General features: G+C 47.6%; 1 protein-coding gene across 2 annotated transcripts in view; it reads left to right on the top strand.

The window, feature by feature from the left end:
* mmp16a (matrix metallopeptidase 16a (membrane-inserted)) overlaps nucleotides 1–16,424 on the top strand; it is a 46,423-nt gene extending 29,999 nt beyond the window's left edge. For both annotated transcript variants that reach the window (XM_040167238.2, XM_040167237.2), the window contains 5 exons: nucleotides 988–1,205; nucleotides 7,074–7,212; nucleotides 10,525–10,675; nucleotides 11,170–11,285; nucleotides 14,191–16,424. In XM_040167238.2, the coding sequence (XP_040023172.1) occupies nucleotides 988–1,205; nucleotides 7,074–7,212; nucleotides 10,525–10,675; nucleotides 11,170–11,285; nucleotides 14,191–14,525 (959 nt within the window). In that variant the 3' untranslated portion in view covers nucleotides 14,526–16,424. The remainder of the gene's footprint in view (nucleotides 1–987; nucleotides 1,206–7,073; nucleotides 7,213–10,524; nucleotides 10,676–11,169; nucleotides 11,286–14,190) is intronic.
* Nucleotides 16,425–17,076: the final 652 nt, after the last annotated feature.

The following is a 17,076-nucleotide window of genomic DNA, read 5'->3' as shown; positions in this document are numbered from 1 at the left end:
TTTATTTTTATCTCGGCAGTATACTTTGAAAGCGTATGCTCCTTATTTCTGTTTTATTCATCTTAACATATCATATTATGCTTCGGTGAGCTGAATCGCCGAAACTTGGCAGTGTGAAACTCCACCCACGGATGACCTCATGTTGTTTTTTTCCCCATCTCCTCCGCTACCTCTCATGTGTTCTTTCTATTTTGTCTTCATATCTTTCCCTTTCCTTTGGCTTTGTGGTTTAAGCTGCAGGTGCTAGAATACGGCTCTGCTGAAGCTCAGGTTGATGGGCGGAGGTCAATGGCGCAGCGATAATGAAAGTGGTTCACCCTCCGTTTGCAAGCATGTTTACATCCTCGAATATCTAACAACTCTTGTACATACGTATGAACACAATTTTTGTCCACAACTAGTCAATTAATTGTTGCCCCAAATAGTTAAAGGTAGATCTCAGTCCTGTCGGGCAGCTGCTCGTCCTTCAGCATATGTTACCTTCCTTCCTTTGTGACTCTGAACTTTCACTTGAAAGTCAGAGAAATTAGAAACATCCATAATGAGCAGAGCCTGAATCTGTACAATCAGTCTCCAATTATTAGCGGTCTTAAATTTCTCTACTGCTTTGTCCGATATTTCCTTGCTTCATTTGAATGCGAGTTAATTCTGAGGCAGCTGCTGGTTAGCTTAGCATAAAGACAGCCAGGCTTTGTCCTACATCTGTAGTGTAGAGACACGAGAGTGGCGTAAATAATCTCATCTCGCTCTTCAAAATGCAGAAATACATTTCTTATACAGTTTAAACCTGTGATTTAATACCCTTCACAATGCATCAATCTGCATTCCTTTGCGTTGTGTTTAAATGATGTTGTTGTTCTAGAAGGTTCGGTCCAAATTAAACCACTTAACCCAAAGTATCTTGTCAAAGAAAAAGGTGGATGTTTTAGGTGTCGCCTCTGTACACGAATGGAAACTAGTGAGCTGATTTCCTCTGTCGGCCTGCAGGGCCTCCCGATAAGCTCCCCCAGCCCACCAAGCCGTTGCCGACGGCGGCCCCTCCCCGCTCCCATCCTCCATCAGACCCCCGTAAGCCCGACCGGCAGACGCGACCTCCGAGGCTTCCGACGGGAGACCGGCCGTCGCACCCCAACGCCAAACCCAACATCTGCGACGGAGGCTACAACACCCTCGCCATACTGAGGAGGGAGATGTTCGTCTTCAAGGTCAGTGACCAGTCCGCCAAATCCAAACCACATTCTGAGTCATCTTCGACTTGGATCTGGCCCAAGAATCTTCCTGCAAGGGTAGTTTCTTTTTTCCTAAAAAGGAAACGGTGTATGTCTATAGAGAGTCCTTGTCTGCATGTTTCTGGCTGTAAGATATAACATAATATATCATGAGTGCTCATCCTTTGATTCAGAGCAACGGGAGCTTCTCTGCTAATCTGCTTCATCTTCTGCACATGCATTGTGTGCATAAAGTGGCAACGGGTGGCTCGGGTTTTATATAAATAGGGTTTTATTTTTTTTATTTTTTTCACACGTTGGTAAAAAGGGTTTACACTGTAAATATGGCTTGTAGAAATATGGTGGATTCTCCTCAATTATCTTGAAAACTATTGCTTGTGTATTGCAGTGTGCGATCAAAGCGGCGATTATGTCTAAAAGCAGCTCTACTTTAGAGCCGGTTGAGCAGGAGTGAGGCAGAAAGTCCCCCACCACGCCTTGCACAGTACATCACAATGTGTCTTTCTCCCGACAAACTCAGCCAGGTTCTGATTCCTGTATCGCAGAAAAGGTCCACATGTCCCTTAATGCATCTTTGTCCTTGGTCCAACCCTGTGAATACTAGACCTTGGCAACATGTGCTGAAGAACAGAGAAAAAACCTTGGGGCAACACAAAGATGTCCCGTGTCCTTCACATAAAGGGGAAAGAGTGCTTCCGAAGCTTTGAGAGTGTGACTGTATTTTTCTGAGGATATAAATAGATGGAATTCAATGGCTAAACAGGAGGCTTGTGGAGCGAGGGGGAGAAAAGGCTTTCTCTCCCCCGCGCTCCTTCTTTCTCACAGCGTGTACTTCACACTCAAAGAAATGAATCCATCTTGGAACCAAAGCTGCTACCTGTGAAGGTATTTGACTCAAACTAGACTCAACGGCCCCAAACGTCTGTTTGGTTTGCTTGTGTGGAAAAACTATTGTTCTTCTGCATCTGTGTATTTGTGACTTTTAATACAAATCTTAAACTTTCTAAGTTGCAGGCCCTGATCATCTTCATGCTTGAAAGTATCATTTGACTTTAAAAATTCCAGAAAAGCTGAAGCAAAAAGTGCCCTTTAGTGTAATATAATGCTTTGAATTGCACGTACACTCGTGTGCAATTAAAACATCTACTAAACAATTCATAAGCTTCTCGTGTATAAATCCTCCTGCAAGGAAACTGGAGCCTAATTCATAGTGAAAACTGTCTGAGTCCTCAGTCCTGTGTGCCAAATGAGTCTCTCTGGAGGCCGATCCACAGGGGCCACTCGTGTAAATTGGTGTTCAGCACAAACAGCAAGGCTCCCCCACTTCGTTTAAACTGGGCTAATTGCAGCCAGCTTTCCAATTAATACCTTAAATGAAAATGCACACAATACTGTGTATCGTCAGTGTGAAAACATCCAAAGCACAGAAACATCCCGGTGCTGTAATCCAGGTTTAAGATCAGGTGTTAGAACTGTACCATTCTCTAAATGAAAGCGGTGAAGTGGGCATCGACGTGGAAGAGAGAAAGGGATGATTTGTTACGGGACGCAAGCGAGTGCAGATGTGAATCCGCAGTGTTCACATCGCTGGGACCACCGGTGATATCATGACTCATTTATGATCTACTCGTACTTTTTTTTTGTGCATAATCCACATTCAAGCCAGCGAGTGAAAGCGGCGATGAAATCCATCCCGGGCCGCCGTGGATCCTGTCTGTTAAGCGTTGTTTTCACGGGAGGAGCAGGTGGTCCTAATACTTCTTGGTCCTGTGTGAGTGCGGTGCCAGCTGAGGTATCACGTTAATGCCTCTTAGCCTCCTGCTGGAGGAAGCTGCCCAACTGTAAAATGCTTCATCTGGATCCCTAATTGGAGATGTGTGCTTTACTCCAGAGCTTGATATATTGCTTTTAAAAGGAAGCCAGGGTTTTATGCATTAGACTTAAAAGCCATTTAAAACGATGGCTGACAGGAAAGGAAATGATTTACCACTTGTACATACGTCTGGTTTCAGTTTTATTTGACTTTCTGAGACTTGTTTTCATCTCCTTTTTTTGGGGAGGGATTCACACGATTGATTGTCTTCTTGGTTACTTCGTGTGCGTCCATTTGGCTGGAAGTGCTTGGCGTCGCTCACCGTCCCCACCTGATTGTTTTGGAGGCGCAAAGTCGAGCCGACGCCAAGTCGTTACAGCAGAGAGCCCGGCAGCCTCTCGGCTCCCGAGGTCCACAGGTGGCCCGGCAATGAGAAATTGTAGAGGCCGGGGTGGCCAGGGGGGGGTTTAGAAAGACTTTAGGAGAGATTATCTGGTGGAATACACTGAAAGCACTGAGGTTTCCTGTGAAGGAGAAGCTGCCTCGTTACTCTGACCGAGATTGATTCATCGTGTGCTTTTGTTTGTTCTCACTGACAAAAATCATGACCTGTTTTAGACTTCTGCAATACCACAACCAAATATTTAGACCCGCATTGTCCGTGTTTTAGCACAACTCAGAATGGATCCTTGGAACAAGGCGAAGAAAAGGAGGGTCATGGTGAAGTAGATGTTTACAGACATCTTGTTCATGAGTGATCCCTGCAGAATATTTCCGTCCATGTCATTATTCCCGTTTAGCTCGTTTTTGTTCCTTTGAAACTTGTAAAATAATGTAAATGTCTGCTGTTGCCAGGCAGTGTTTCCTCTTTATACAGCCCTTTGTTAGGTAAACAGTTAGTTCTGATATTGAAATGCACTGGGACCTTTGATGACAACCCACGGGGCTGAAAGCAGGCATCACCCTTCCCCCCCTCAGGGACAGAGGTTAATGTTTTACAAAAATATTAAAATGTTCCACTTTCAGAATCACAATGTAGTGCGGCTCATCAAGAGCGAAAACAAACCTGTTCCATATGTAAATATATGAAGGCAAATGTATTCTGTATTACAGCAGACGTTTGTAGTGCAGCAAATGACTCATTTAGTTACTTCTGTGAAGCTGGCAGACACATTAAGACGCTGATTCTATTAAAAGATCTCCTGACCTTTTAGCCCTTCGGTCGAGCCTCAAAGCGCCGGATCCTACACTTCCCATGATGCAACCCCAAAGTGTCTTTGATTGCACAGACGGCCTCCTAAGTGCCCCCATCTTTCTAACCCACCTGCAACTTCAAAACCCAAAACGCAGTGACCCTCATGACATCATCAGGGTTAATTTTTTGAAACGTAGGAAAGCTGCCTTTTAGAGCAACGGAAGACGTTATTTAAGTAATTATTGGAATGCTTTGGACAGGTGTGTGTAAACACCTTTTTGCGGTTCTTTAACTTTGCCTATTATATTACGTACCCATACAGGAGGTTGGAGATTGTAGTAGGTCGGTAAAGTAACCAAATAACAAGAACATCAACGCTCTCCATTTCCCGAGCGGAACAGAAGGAGCAACACGTATTGTTCCCTGATTTATTCGAGGCCATATAACCCACACGGGCGCAGGTTAGGAGTCACGCTTGTTAAGGCGCTGGTTTTTACGGCCGATCGTTTTTCTCTCCTCTGGGGCGACGGAGGATCCGGTGTTCCCAGCGTAAGCCCGGGTCACGTTACACCGCTACATCTTTTATGGCGGCAGGCGCTCCAGGTTCAACCTACGCGCGAACCCTCAGGCCGCATGGCGTCACTCACGCGTGCGGCTGTTGGTTGGACCTGTTCTTTGTCCTCAGGGGCTTTGTCCCCTTTGACGGTCGCTAGCGACCATCGATGCGATTCTGCCGGCCTTCAGTCATCTGTGATGGGGGGGCAAACGCCGCCGTCCTCATAGCGAGGGACAGTGAGAGACCGCCGCTGTGGACGGATTCAGAGCGGGGGGTTTCTGGGACGCCGCAGGGTGCCTCGCGGTTCAGGATCTCGGCCTCTCGGGCGCCGCCGGCGTTGGACGCGAAGCTTTGATCCCGAAGTCCTTTAATGAGGACACGGTGGCCAAGTGGGCAGCGAGCCCTCCGCTCTGCTCAGTGTCCCCCTCCCCCTGTAATCGGGAGGAGAGCGAGAGAGAGGGGGGGAGAATGCTGCTACAGCGGGGTGTGCCGACAAAGGCAGCTCCATCGTAGATGTGTTTGACACAAAGACAGAGAACGACACCGCGTACGCTAAACAGAACGAGGAGGCCGTTAGCCTAGCTTAGCACAAACATTGCTACGTGTATAAATGAACTCGGACGCTGCCGAGTAAGAAGGAAATCTAATGAAAGGATATAAAAGTCGCGGTTCTGCTCAAGCCTCGGACCGCCTGAATTATTTAAACCCGCATCCTGCGCCGAGTCGAGGCGAGAAAGGCCGGGCGCCACGTTAACCACAGCGCCGCTGTCTGTCATCTTCTCCGCTCACGGCTCCCTCAAACACACACATGCTGCTGGATGTCTGATGACAAAAGTTTGTGTTTGGTTTTCTTTTTTATTATCCACACACAATGATTTCCAACCATCTTCATCGTATCCAATTGTCATGATGGTTCCGTGTCCTTCTCGTGTTTTATCATCTGCATTAGAAGCAGGTTATATATATGTGCTCTAGTTTGTTGTTCCTTTTTTTTGCATTTAAGAAAATGTCGTCCCCATACATATGTGTGTGTAGGTATTACTTTATTTTCATATTTTAAGTTGAATAAAGCTTTACACATTTTGTTGGGTTTAGCTAAAAAAAACTGAATACTTTCATGATTTTAAATTGTGTCTGACTGTCTCTTCCTCTCAAAGTCCATTTAATTAATAATCTGATCTGTTAATAGCAGAATTGATCTATACAGGGCGTATTGTAATCCCCTTACGGCTCTGCATGAAACCACAGACGTGAACAATTTGAGAATAAAAATTCACCTACGCCGATTTAAACTCTATTCTTCTATGTAGCCGGCTGAAATATCCTACAATCAAATCGCCCGAGCTTTATTTTCAGAGTGTGAGAAAAAGCATTTTCTCTTTTATAAAGTCAGGATTCAAATGGGTCCGATTTCTCAGTTTGATCTGTTTTCAATTACCGGGCCGGGTCCCCGTACGGAGGAAAATGCTGAACAATTGAAATTTATGGTCGGGGGAGCGGAGGGAGGCAGCAGGTATGGAGCAAGCGAGCAAACGGGGGAGGAAGAGACGCAGAAATTGGAATGGGGGACAAGTGGAAATGAAAAGAAAGAGGAAGAGTCCAGGGAGCGAGAACCGATCGGATTAGACAGAAGGGGAGAGCGGCGAGTATTTGATAAATGGGCTGTTTATTTAGCTTTCACTGCGAATGAGGCCGGGGCGTGATGATGTCCCCCTCCCTCCCTCTGCGTCCCCTTGCTGTGAGGTTTCGGGCTTTCTTGGAGGGGACGCAATCAGCCTCTCATTGCCAAAGGGCGGGACGCCTCGCGGCGTCCTAATGGCTTTCGCAGCTGGGTCCCCGCCCCCCCCCCCCTCGGCCCCCTCTGTTATCAAGTTTCATCCAACATCAAAAAGACACACCTTCCACTTGGCCAGGCTCACATCTCCCCGACCCCCCGACCCCCCCCCGTAGGAAATGAGACAGTCTTGGCCCTCTCATAAAGCTCCTGGCTATCACTTTGACCCCCCCCCCAGTATGGTATTGTAGGTGTGTGGAGCAACCCGAGAAGGTAGATCTTAAAGCCGTCACAGGCCATCAGGGCAGCAGCTCCAGTCGATCATCGCTGGTTGAAAACACGGAGGGGGGGGGGGGGGGGTGGGGGAGGGTTGGTTCTCTGCAATCAGGAGTTCGGATCTACCGGCGTTACCGTGTCACCGTGTGCGTGATGAGTCAGTGCACATTGATCCCCGGATGTTGCTCGCCGTCGATCCATCCGTGACCCGGTTCTCTGTCCTCTTCCAGGATCACTGGTTCTGGCGGGTGAGGGATAACTCGGTGATGCCGGGCTACCCGATGCTCATCAGTGTTTTCTGGAGAGGCCTTCCGCCCAAGATAGATGCCGTCTACGAGAACAGCGATGGCAAGTTCGTCTTCTTCAAAGGTAAGCCGCCTGTTTTACCATCAGAGGCTCATCGGAGAGCTTTGAAGGTTTTGAAGCCCAGTTTAAATAACGCCTCCATAGAAATGTGTTCTGTGTCCACGATGGCACTGGTGTCTTTTCCTATAAGCTGCATGCGCGTGTCTTTTAAGGAACCTTCAGAGGAAGGATGCGTTTAATGTGTTTCTATATTTACGAGCCAACTGTTTTGTTGTTTTAATCTCTAATTACTGCCGTATGTTATCATGCTCACTCAAAGAGCGGCCTTGATCGTATCTGTGCGTAGGAGTTTAAATGCAAATCTGCGAAAGAGTGAAGCAATGTTTTGCCCACTTGGTTGGAAAATCTGCTGTAATCCACCAGTTTGGGCTTTTCAATTGGACGGGTGCTGGGAGTTGTATGTTTAAGTCTCCCACTGTAGCTAATGAGGATTAGTATGCAAAAGTGATGAAAATCACTGTGCTCGTGAAGCCGCAGAAAAGAACCAGCAAACGAGCACAGCGGTCCTGCAGGTCCGGCCGACACTCACAGAGAGGGTGTTGATGAGAAGAGACAAGGGGAGCAAGACCCCCCCCCCCCCCCCCCCCCCACAATCTCCACCCCAGCTCGTTCTATTTCCAACACCAAGCGATTGATGGAGATGCAGAGCGATTGTCTCACTTTGCTCCTCCTCCAGACTGTGTAGCAACAGGATTGCGCACAGATTTATTCTTCATTTGTACATTCACAGCTGATTTCCCCAGTAGGCCTTCACGCTGTCTCTCCCCATTTGGAGTGAAACATCAGGGGAAGTGGGTCGGTCAGAAAATAAAATGTGGCGCTCCACGTGTTCCGACTACATGTTTGCTTCTCTCCGTTCCCACGAGGGCGCTCGTACCTGCATGTTAAAGGTTGTGTGAAAGCAGAGAGAGTTTTGTCCGCTAGAAATAATCAGACTGATTGTCGTCAGGCAGGTTTTGAAGTACAACAATGTCAAAATGTGAAAAGTGGCCTAAATGAATGCAAGGAAATATTATTGTGATAATCAAATATGACCTTGACCTTTTTTCGAGCTCGAATGGGCCGCTGCATCGTTTCTATTGTGGTCAAGGTCACAATGTATATTCAAAAACAGCCTTACACACGTCGCCTGCGTTTGATAAACTGAAGCCCAGCTGTTTAATTTCCAACAGGACCCTCTGTGCAGTACGTGCTGATAATCAAAAGTTATTTTCGTGGGCTTAGTTGGGGGTTTTGCTGTCTTGTCTTGATTTAAGAGTTAGGTAAGGGGGTAAGCAGGATCTGCCAAGCAGGCAGACACGAGTCTGACAGGATGGGGAGTCAGTTTGTGTCCTGGCTGAGGAATGTAAGGTCTGCGGGTCAACTAGAAGATTTACCAGCCAAAGGGGGGTTAGAGACACACCAACACTATTCAACATACACACTCTGTTTACGATGTTTACGTTAAGTCAGGAGTCTGGATATTGGATGTAACCGGATCTTAGATGCGGGAGGTGGAAGGTCCTCCTCTACGCCAGTTTAGGGCCAATAGAAATATTTCCTTCTCTGTCTTTCAAGGGTTATAAAACATGATGTTCTTGCTGATGTTAGTTAGTTGTTCTTCCGGCCTGTGTGCTGCCTGAACTGCTCCTGCCTTTGCAAACGCAGCGCTGATACTTGACCTGTGATCTGACAAATAAATTTTCCAGAACGAGAGAAGTCATTCGGCTGAATTTTTGATAACCCCGACCAGGCTCCAAATCTTGAACACGTATTCTTACAGTGCGTCCCGCATTAGGGGGAGTGGGGTCTGTTTTGGGGACACATTCTCATCTCTGACACTCTTCATACAGTGTCGCGCGCACAAGAAGGGGATTAGTCATTAAGCTGAAGCCGATGCCACTGCATCAAAGCAGCCTTCACGGCTCGTAAGAACAAGCCAGACGTTTATATGGACCAATATGCAAATTTGGATACTCCAATTTTAAAAGAAAGTAGAATCCCATAAATTGCGGGATCCAGACATAGAAGGGATTATATTTTCTTTTTTTCTGTGAATCAAGTTGAACTCTTTTAAAAGACTCGGAGAGTCCATTAATCTCAGGGTGTGTGTGTGTCAGGGCCAGAGGAAGTGTGACCCACAATGAGTGGAGCGCTGTAAGAGATCGGGGTGAAATGACAGGAATTTCCTTTCCCTAGAAGAGGCCACTACAGGTCTCTCCTTGCCTCTTAACATGCAGCCGACGCGCTGCCCGGCCGCTCCCCCTCTATGAATCCCCCTCCCTCACCTCCGCCGTGGGGTGGGAACGCTTCTTGGAGCCCAAATGTCAGCTGCACAGCCTTTATGAAACAAGAGAGCAGGTCGAGGGATCATGTCTGCGTTATTTCACACCCGCTTCCTGTATTTGTTGAAGAGAATCGCCCGGGTCATCTTAAGGGTGACCTTTTCAAAAAGTCCCTCAGTCTTCAAGTTCATGGACCGTAACATGTGATGTTTAACCTTTTGAAAAAGTCTGCTACACGAATGCATACATGTAGACACTGTACCTTCCTTTATGTTTTCTCTGCTTGGTTTCTATCTTCATTTTTGCAATAAATGACTTCTATTTATTATTCAGATTATTCCATAACATTATGTAGTAGAAGATACGATCATCTTAATAGTATCTGTGATGAATGTTGTTGAACGCGTGTGTGAGTGTCATATCAAATGATTAATCAAATTTCCTTTGAGGAAATGATACCATGTGACATGTTTTGGCAAAGACTGAGGGGCATAATAATATTTTATATCTATATTTTTCTCTCTCTCTTGCAAATCAGTGCTGCTCCCCTCACCCCCACGCGCACTTCCTCCGTTTACACCCAGCGACGGAGAAAAGCACTTCCTGGGGTCACGCTGTGTCAAAGACGTGCAATTTAGCCCGATGACTCCGTGGGAGTAAGGTTTAGAGACTAAAAGGCACAGAACAGAAATCAGATGACATATTTGTCCTTCCCAAAAAAAATATCCTTTGGTCTTGTAAGCTTTTCACAAAGGGCCTCTTTAGGTTTTCCCATCCCGACCCGAGTCCGTTTGCCAGCGATGCAAAGTCTCCAACCAGTCTGGAGGCAAGGGCAAGGAGAATTAGTCACCGAGCGCCTGTCCTACTTTAAATTAGGGGAACGTCAACATCGGATACAGTAATACAAGACAACAGGTCATCGCCCGCCGTTCGTTACAAGGCTCGCGTCTGTCCTTGTAAATGTGGCCTCCTCGTCTGCTGCTCCTGGAGCGTAACCCCGGCTGTTACTCGTCCTGCTAATTGTTGCCTTCCTCTCTTTCTCGACGTGCAGGGAAACAGTTCTGGGTGTTCAAGGACACGGTGCTGCAGGCCGGGTACCCCAAGGACATCGCCCAGTTCGGCCACGGCATGCCGGCCCAGAGCATCGAGACCGCCGTGTGGTGGGAGGACGTGGCCAAGACCTACTTCTTTAAAGGGGACAGGTGGGTGCAGCTGGAGGAGGAGGAGGAGCGCTGTTCTTCACAGATGATGAGGGGCTTTAAGGAAAAAACCCTTCAAGAATTCCGACACAGTAAATGGCAGCTGGAGTGGAGATATTCGCTCGCTTTGTGTTGATTGTAGTGGAGGTGTAGTAGCATTGCTACGGATAGCCGATAGGGGATACGGACACAGCTGTCATTATCCAATTCTCCAATACACACTCTATTGATGGTTTATGCATAATGCAACTGCTGTTTAAGTTTTGAACATAACAAATTCAAGAAAATCTATATTGTTTTTTATAAAATGTAATTTTTACCAAGGTAGAAAAAGCCAAGCTCGGGTCAAGCCTGATTTTACGTCCAACATAAAGGATCGACCCGAAGCCCAGGTGCTGGTTTACGGCAGAGAAAGTCAGATTGCTGCGTTCATCTTAGGTGTGTCAGGTTTATTAAGATAGGAGATATGAGACATAATAGCTTGTTCCTTTGTTCAGGTACTGGCGTTACAATGAGGAAATGAGGACCATGGACCCCGGATATCCCAAGCCCGTCACAGTGTGGAGAGGTGTGCCTGATTCGCCGCAGGGGGCCTTCGTGGACAAAGCCAACGGTACGCGTTGTCCCGCCCGATATTCTCACTTGGCAATGACAGCGCTCGGCGTGTGCCAGCCGGCCATTGATTTCAGTGCCGGAGGTAAAACAGGGTTACATCGATCGAGACTCGCCCCACTTATTACATGGTGGGCGGCACGCGTGCGTACATGCGATGTCGGGGGAAGGCAAGCGGGTGGACGGTTTGCGCATGCGGACACAAGGAGAGAGGTCCCTTTTTGAATTGGTCCAACCGTCAGACTGAGCAGCAATCCGTCCACCCTGCCCAGCGCGCCACGAGACCCAGTTGGAGCGGGATTGTGGAAAGGAGAAAAGGGACAAGACCACCGCTGGGCTCTCATTCCGGTTTAAGCCAGTTGGCCCTCACTGTAGTGTGTGTGTGTGGGGGGGATTATAGCTTCCAAAGAGCCGGTCTGATGGCGTGAAGACACTTAGCAGCTTCTCCCATTGGATGTGTAGTACCAGGTGGGACTGGGCCTGGTCCTGGCACGGCCCCCGGGATGGAAAAAGCAGGCCAGGTGGTGCTGAACGGCTCCCGCCATCTGTTTCCTCGGGTCCCGCTGCCAGATCTGCAGCCCGGGCTCGTCTGCCGGCAGAGAACAGGTGGAGCGGGCATCAATCGGAGCGTGGAGGGTGGATCGGTATCCGGGCGGGGGGTGGAGGGGGGTGACGGGTGCTCGCGGGCGTCACGTGCTCACTCTCCGCTTCGGTCGACTGAGTGCAGGCGGTGAAGTGGCTCATGACACGGAGCCGTGTGACCCGGCATCAGTGAATCGGCCGCTGATGATGATGATGATGAGGATAGTGTGTGTGTGTGTGTGGGGGGGGGGGGGGGGGGCACACACTTCAGAGGAGGAGGCTCCAGGGCGACACTGACCTGGCCCTGACCCCCCATGACTCAGGCTGCCTCACCTCTCTCTCTCTCTCTCTCTCTCTCTCTCTCTCTCTCTCTCTCCTGTGTGTTTGTCCCATCTATCTGTTGCCTTATCTGAATAATCTCGTCGCCCGTTTAATGACTTGGTTTTCGTTTCATTTGGGTTTAGTGCAGCAGAAAAGTGGGGCAGAGGCTGCTGCCGGATTGGAAAGGAAAAATCCCATTACAGCTTTTTTTTTTTTTGCAGCTAATCACACTACTCAGCTGGACTCTAAATTTGGTGGACAAATTGTGTGTGTGTGCAGACTGGCTGGTGTTTCCTTTTCTACACAACCACATGTTGCACACACTGCACACGGTGCGTCTTTGAGGGCCGAGCTGGGATCCTTCATGAGAGGAAGACGAGTCAAATGACACTGGAGAAATGATGGGATGGGGTTCTGCTTAACTGGTTTCCCTCTGCTCGTCTTCATGATGACATAATTGTTTGGACACCAAGTCTGTAGGCGGTTCTTCTTCTGTGATTTCCTACTACTCACACATTTGTTGTAAGATGTCCGCTGTGTAAGCACACAGTCTGCCGGGCAACAATAAACACCAAAAAGTGATGACAGAGATAAGAGCTTGAAGTGGATATTCTGCTGTGGACTTTGGACATTGCTTCAAACTAGTATTTATTTCCTTTCCTTCTAAGGTGAATCCTTGGAAGGCTTTTTAATTTCCTCACGTCTTCTCCCACCCGGCGCTTTATAAAGCCCTGACTGTTACAACAGGGTCATTTGGTGTCAGCTCAATTTTGTTTTCATTTTAGATTTGTAAACCTTAGAAACGTCCTCCTCCTCCTCAAAAATACGTTCTCTAAAATCTTTTTAGCTGACTCTTTAGAATTGCATCCTTTTCCTTTTGCTCCTGAAAATGTTGTCATGTTGATCCAAATGTCGAGAAAGGAGATTTTTGATACTAGCAATTTGTTGCCTTTGTGATGCGATTGCGACGGGTTAATGCGAAATGTCCACGTGAGGGGAGTCTTTGTGTTACACAACAAGTATCGCCCATGTTGCCTTCATTTTGCCTTGAATAAGATCTGAGGCCTTTCACTCCTTTAGATTTGCTCTCTGTGCCCCTACCAGCCTTCAAGCGGTCAATTCACAACACGTTATGCTTTTTGTCGAACTTGATATTGTCACATTACAGTTATTCATTGACAAAATGTTTGCTGTAAAAATGGGTGTCAGCTTCTGTCACTATTTTCTTTGCTCGCTGCTCAAATACAGATGGATTTTTTTTTCTGTTTTCTCCTCTAGGAACTCTGTAAGTAGACTTATGAATTGTGACAAAGCGAGAATTGCCCCCACAACCCCGTACCAATCAAATGTCACTCTTGCGATTTGAAAAGCTCCACAGCAGATGACATTTACCCTGCTGCTGTGTGATATTAGCTTTGGGGTTGGGCTCCTGGTTGCTGTGTGTTTACTCTTTTATGACCAGATCTAATTAGTCCTGAGGGACAGTCTGAGACACGTGAGCCCAACAATAGAGACCAAACGGAAACGGTGGCTCAACGGCACAGCAGCAGACTCGATTGATTGTCCTGGCGGGTTATTGGCACGGCGCTTCAGTTCAATCAGTCTTTTTGTTTCTCCGAGGAGAAGAAAAAAAAAGGAGTTTGTTACCGTGTTTTAATTAGAAAGAAAACGCTCTCCCCGTATTGACAGCGAGAGCTGAACTAAGCTCAGAGCAGACAAAACGCCTGAAGAAGCTTAAGCACGGACACACTGCTTTTCTCCCCATTTTTACATTGTGAGACGCGTGAAACCGGCGACCTTTCCGTCACTCGAAGGTTTATGTTATTTGACTTTATTTTAAATACTGAGCTTGTGGTGTGACTGTCCCTTGGGCTTTATACTGATATTATTCTATTTACAAAGTTTCTACAGAGCAGCTGAGGCAAGTCTTGTCTTGCCCTCCTCCTCCTGTGGATACGACGACGTACTCACAGGGTTCCTGTTTTCTCTCTTTCCCCCCTCAGGATTCACCTACTTCTACAAGGGCAAGGAGTACTGGAAGTTCAACAACCAGTTCCTGCGGGTGGATCCGGGCTACCCGCGTTCCATCCTCAAGGACTTCATGGGCTGCGACCTGACGCCCGTCGACCCCGCCCGGCCCCCCGCCGCCGCCGACGGCTCGGACGTGGTGATCGAGCTGGACAACGAGGCGAACGCGGTGAAGGCCGTGGCCATCGTCATCCCGTGCGTGCTGGCGCTGTGCCTGCTGGTGCTGGTCTACACCGTGGTGCAGTTCAAGAGGAAGGGCACGCCGCGCCACATACTGTACTGCAAACGCTCCATGCAGGAATGGGTCTGAGGGGCGGGGGCGGGGGAGGGGTGGGGAGGGGAGGGGTGAAGGCGGGGTGAGCGGGTGGGAAAACAGGACGGAGAGCCCCCTCGCCTTCACGGAGGAGGGGCGTGCCGTGTGCAAACAGGACGCAGCCACGGCTCCTCCTCTCCGATACCTTCGCTCGGACCCTCGGAACCGACCGCACGGCCTGCTGGTGGCCCCTCACACAGGAGGCGACCCCAGGAAGTGGACTCCGCTAACCCTGCGCCTTTTTAACTAACAGGGGGAGCAGAGGGGCCGTTTATGGGGGACCTTTGCCTGATACGTGACAGTCAGTCCCGGGGGGGGGAAACAGGAGGATTGCTATCACTTTGTATCTCGGAAACTTGACTTCCTCTCCCCCCCTTTGCTCTTTTAATTCTTTGCCAGACTGCTCTTAATCAGAGGGAGGACTAACACGGAGGGACACACGCACACACACACACACACACGGCACTGCATTGTCATCCATCATATCAGGTTGTTTATGAAACACCAGTTTTCTATTCTCTGATCTCGGTGCCCCCCATCGCGTCAAAAGATGAACCTTCTCAGATAAACACGAGTTAATCACATTACCAATCTTCAACCCCTTTTCTGTAGTTGTTCCTTTTTTCTTTTTCTTTTTTTAATTTGACTTATTTTATTGTAAATCTTTTCAGTAAGGAGCTCCTCACCGTTCCCTTTAACGCGCTCCTGAGGAAGAGACCAAATGAAACCAAAAAATAATAATTTCTCTCCAAAGAGGATTACATTTTGCTCCTTTTTCTTTTCGTTGTTTCAGTTCGTCCTCTGTTCCCCTCTCTGGATCCTTGCAGCGATTAAGAGTCAGGGAGCTCTGACTGTTGTGGCAGTCTATTTAAATCACAGGGGCCAAATTATTCTGCAATATTTTAACTCGCCTTAATTATAGATTATACTACTTGTGCTTGGTTTTGCGGTTTTATTTTCATTTTGTTTTATATATCGCTTTTGTTTTTCATTTGTTTGGTATTTCATGGTTTTTATTACATTACCCAGAGGTCTCAGCACTGGCTTGCTGAGCTGTTCTGGACAGACTCTGTACAGTGGGGTCAGCCTGTAATGAGAGTACTGTATTGTATCATAAGGAAGGTTCTGGAGTAAAGCCACTATTTTTGTGTGTTAAGATATTTGTTACTGTTACTTTTCACATTTCCATACAACAGAAATCAGGCTAATTAGAGCTTGCGAGTGTGTCATCGGATTAGCCGATGCTGTTTTTATGCCCTCAGCTAGAAGAAGTGTGCATCCAAAATGCTTAATGCGTGTGGTTGCTTGTGAATGAACAGACCATTTCTTAAAAAGAATCCTGTTGACTGCCTTGTTTGGGAGAGCTCGCACTTCCCAGAATGCTCTTGTCTCCTGACTGAGGACGCACCAAGTCAAGATCAGTGCCTGTGTCAACGTGCATGCGAGCATTTACTGTTCATCCAAGCGTTCTGCTCATCGTGGCTCTGGAACCCCTCAACACGAGGGCGTTTTCTCTTAACAATCCTGTTTGCAGTTATTTTTGTACATTTTGAGTGTACCCTAACCCCCCCATGCCCCCCCATCCCTACCTCCAGGTACAATGGAATACAAAAGATTTCAGTGGTACATTATGGACCTCTTAGGGAGATCCGATGGGTAACTGGCAAATCAAACACGGCTCAAGCAAAGGAGCCAGCGACCACGGCGCCCCCGCGTCACAGCGAGCGGGCCTTTGAATGTGCGTCTGTTTTCATGATCACATATTGGTTTTTCTTTCTTTCCTGTTTTCTGGTCAAAACAAATTGGACATCTCACAATGACTTCTTTGTGTAAGACTTTGGGACAACGGGGAAACGTGTCCTGACAGAATGAATAAATTGATCAATACATGATTAAGATCTGCCTCCGACCCTTTCTGCCCACATTTGGACTTGTGTGTTCAGTGCTGGTGTGCGCTTACTGTACATACATGATTTGTTGTTAACGAAGATCAATGAGACCACAATCATTTGAAAAAATGCAAAGCTGTACTGAGGTCCTTTAAGCTCAATGCTAACATAGCATGCTGACATTCTCACAATGAGGATGCTGACGTACCGATGTTCAGCAGGTGTGATGTTTCCATGTTCACCATCAGGTGCAGCTAATGGGAAGTATTGAACTATGAATTTAAAGTTTAACTGAGGATTTCTCCAAAGTCAGTTAATCAACAGAGGTGTTAGGATGTGTTGTCGTTGGCAACATGGATAAATGTACCAAACTCAATGGCATTCATCCAATAGTTGTTGCAATATTACAGCTTCCAAGTGAGAGTAGAAACCAACTGGCCCACGCTGCCGTCCAACAGGCGCTGCTTGCTTTTACCATATAAAGGCACCTTGTTTTAGTTGGAGGTCCTTACTCTCCCACACGCTAACAACGCTGCACTATGCCCATGACACGGGAGGGATACTAGCTCAGACTGAACTCCAGAAATAAATACAAACGTAGCCTGTGATTCAGAGATAACTGTCTGTTGATCTGGGCCTGAGAGCCCTAGCAGCCCATT

Source organism: Gasterosteus aculeatus, chromosome 21, assembly GCF_964276395.1.
Source record: "Gasterosteus aculeatus chromosome 21, fGasAcu3.hap1.1, whole genome shotgun sequence".
Taxonomy (NCBI): Eukaryota; Metazoa; Chordata; class Actinopteri; order Perciformes; family Gasterosteidae; genus Gasterosteus; species Gasterosteus aculeatus.
This window is presented reverse-complemented; position numbering and strand designations above follow the sequence as displayed.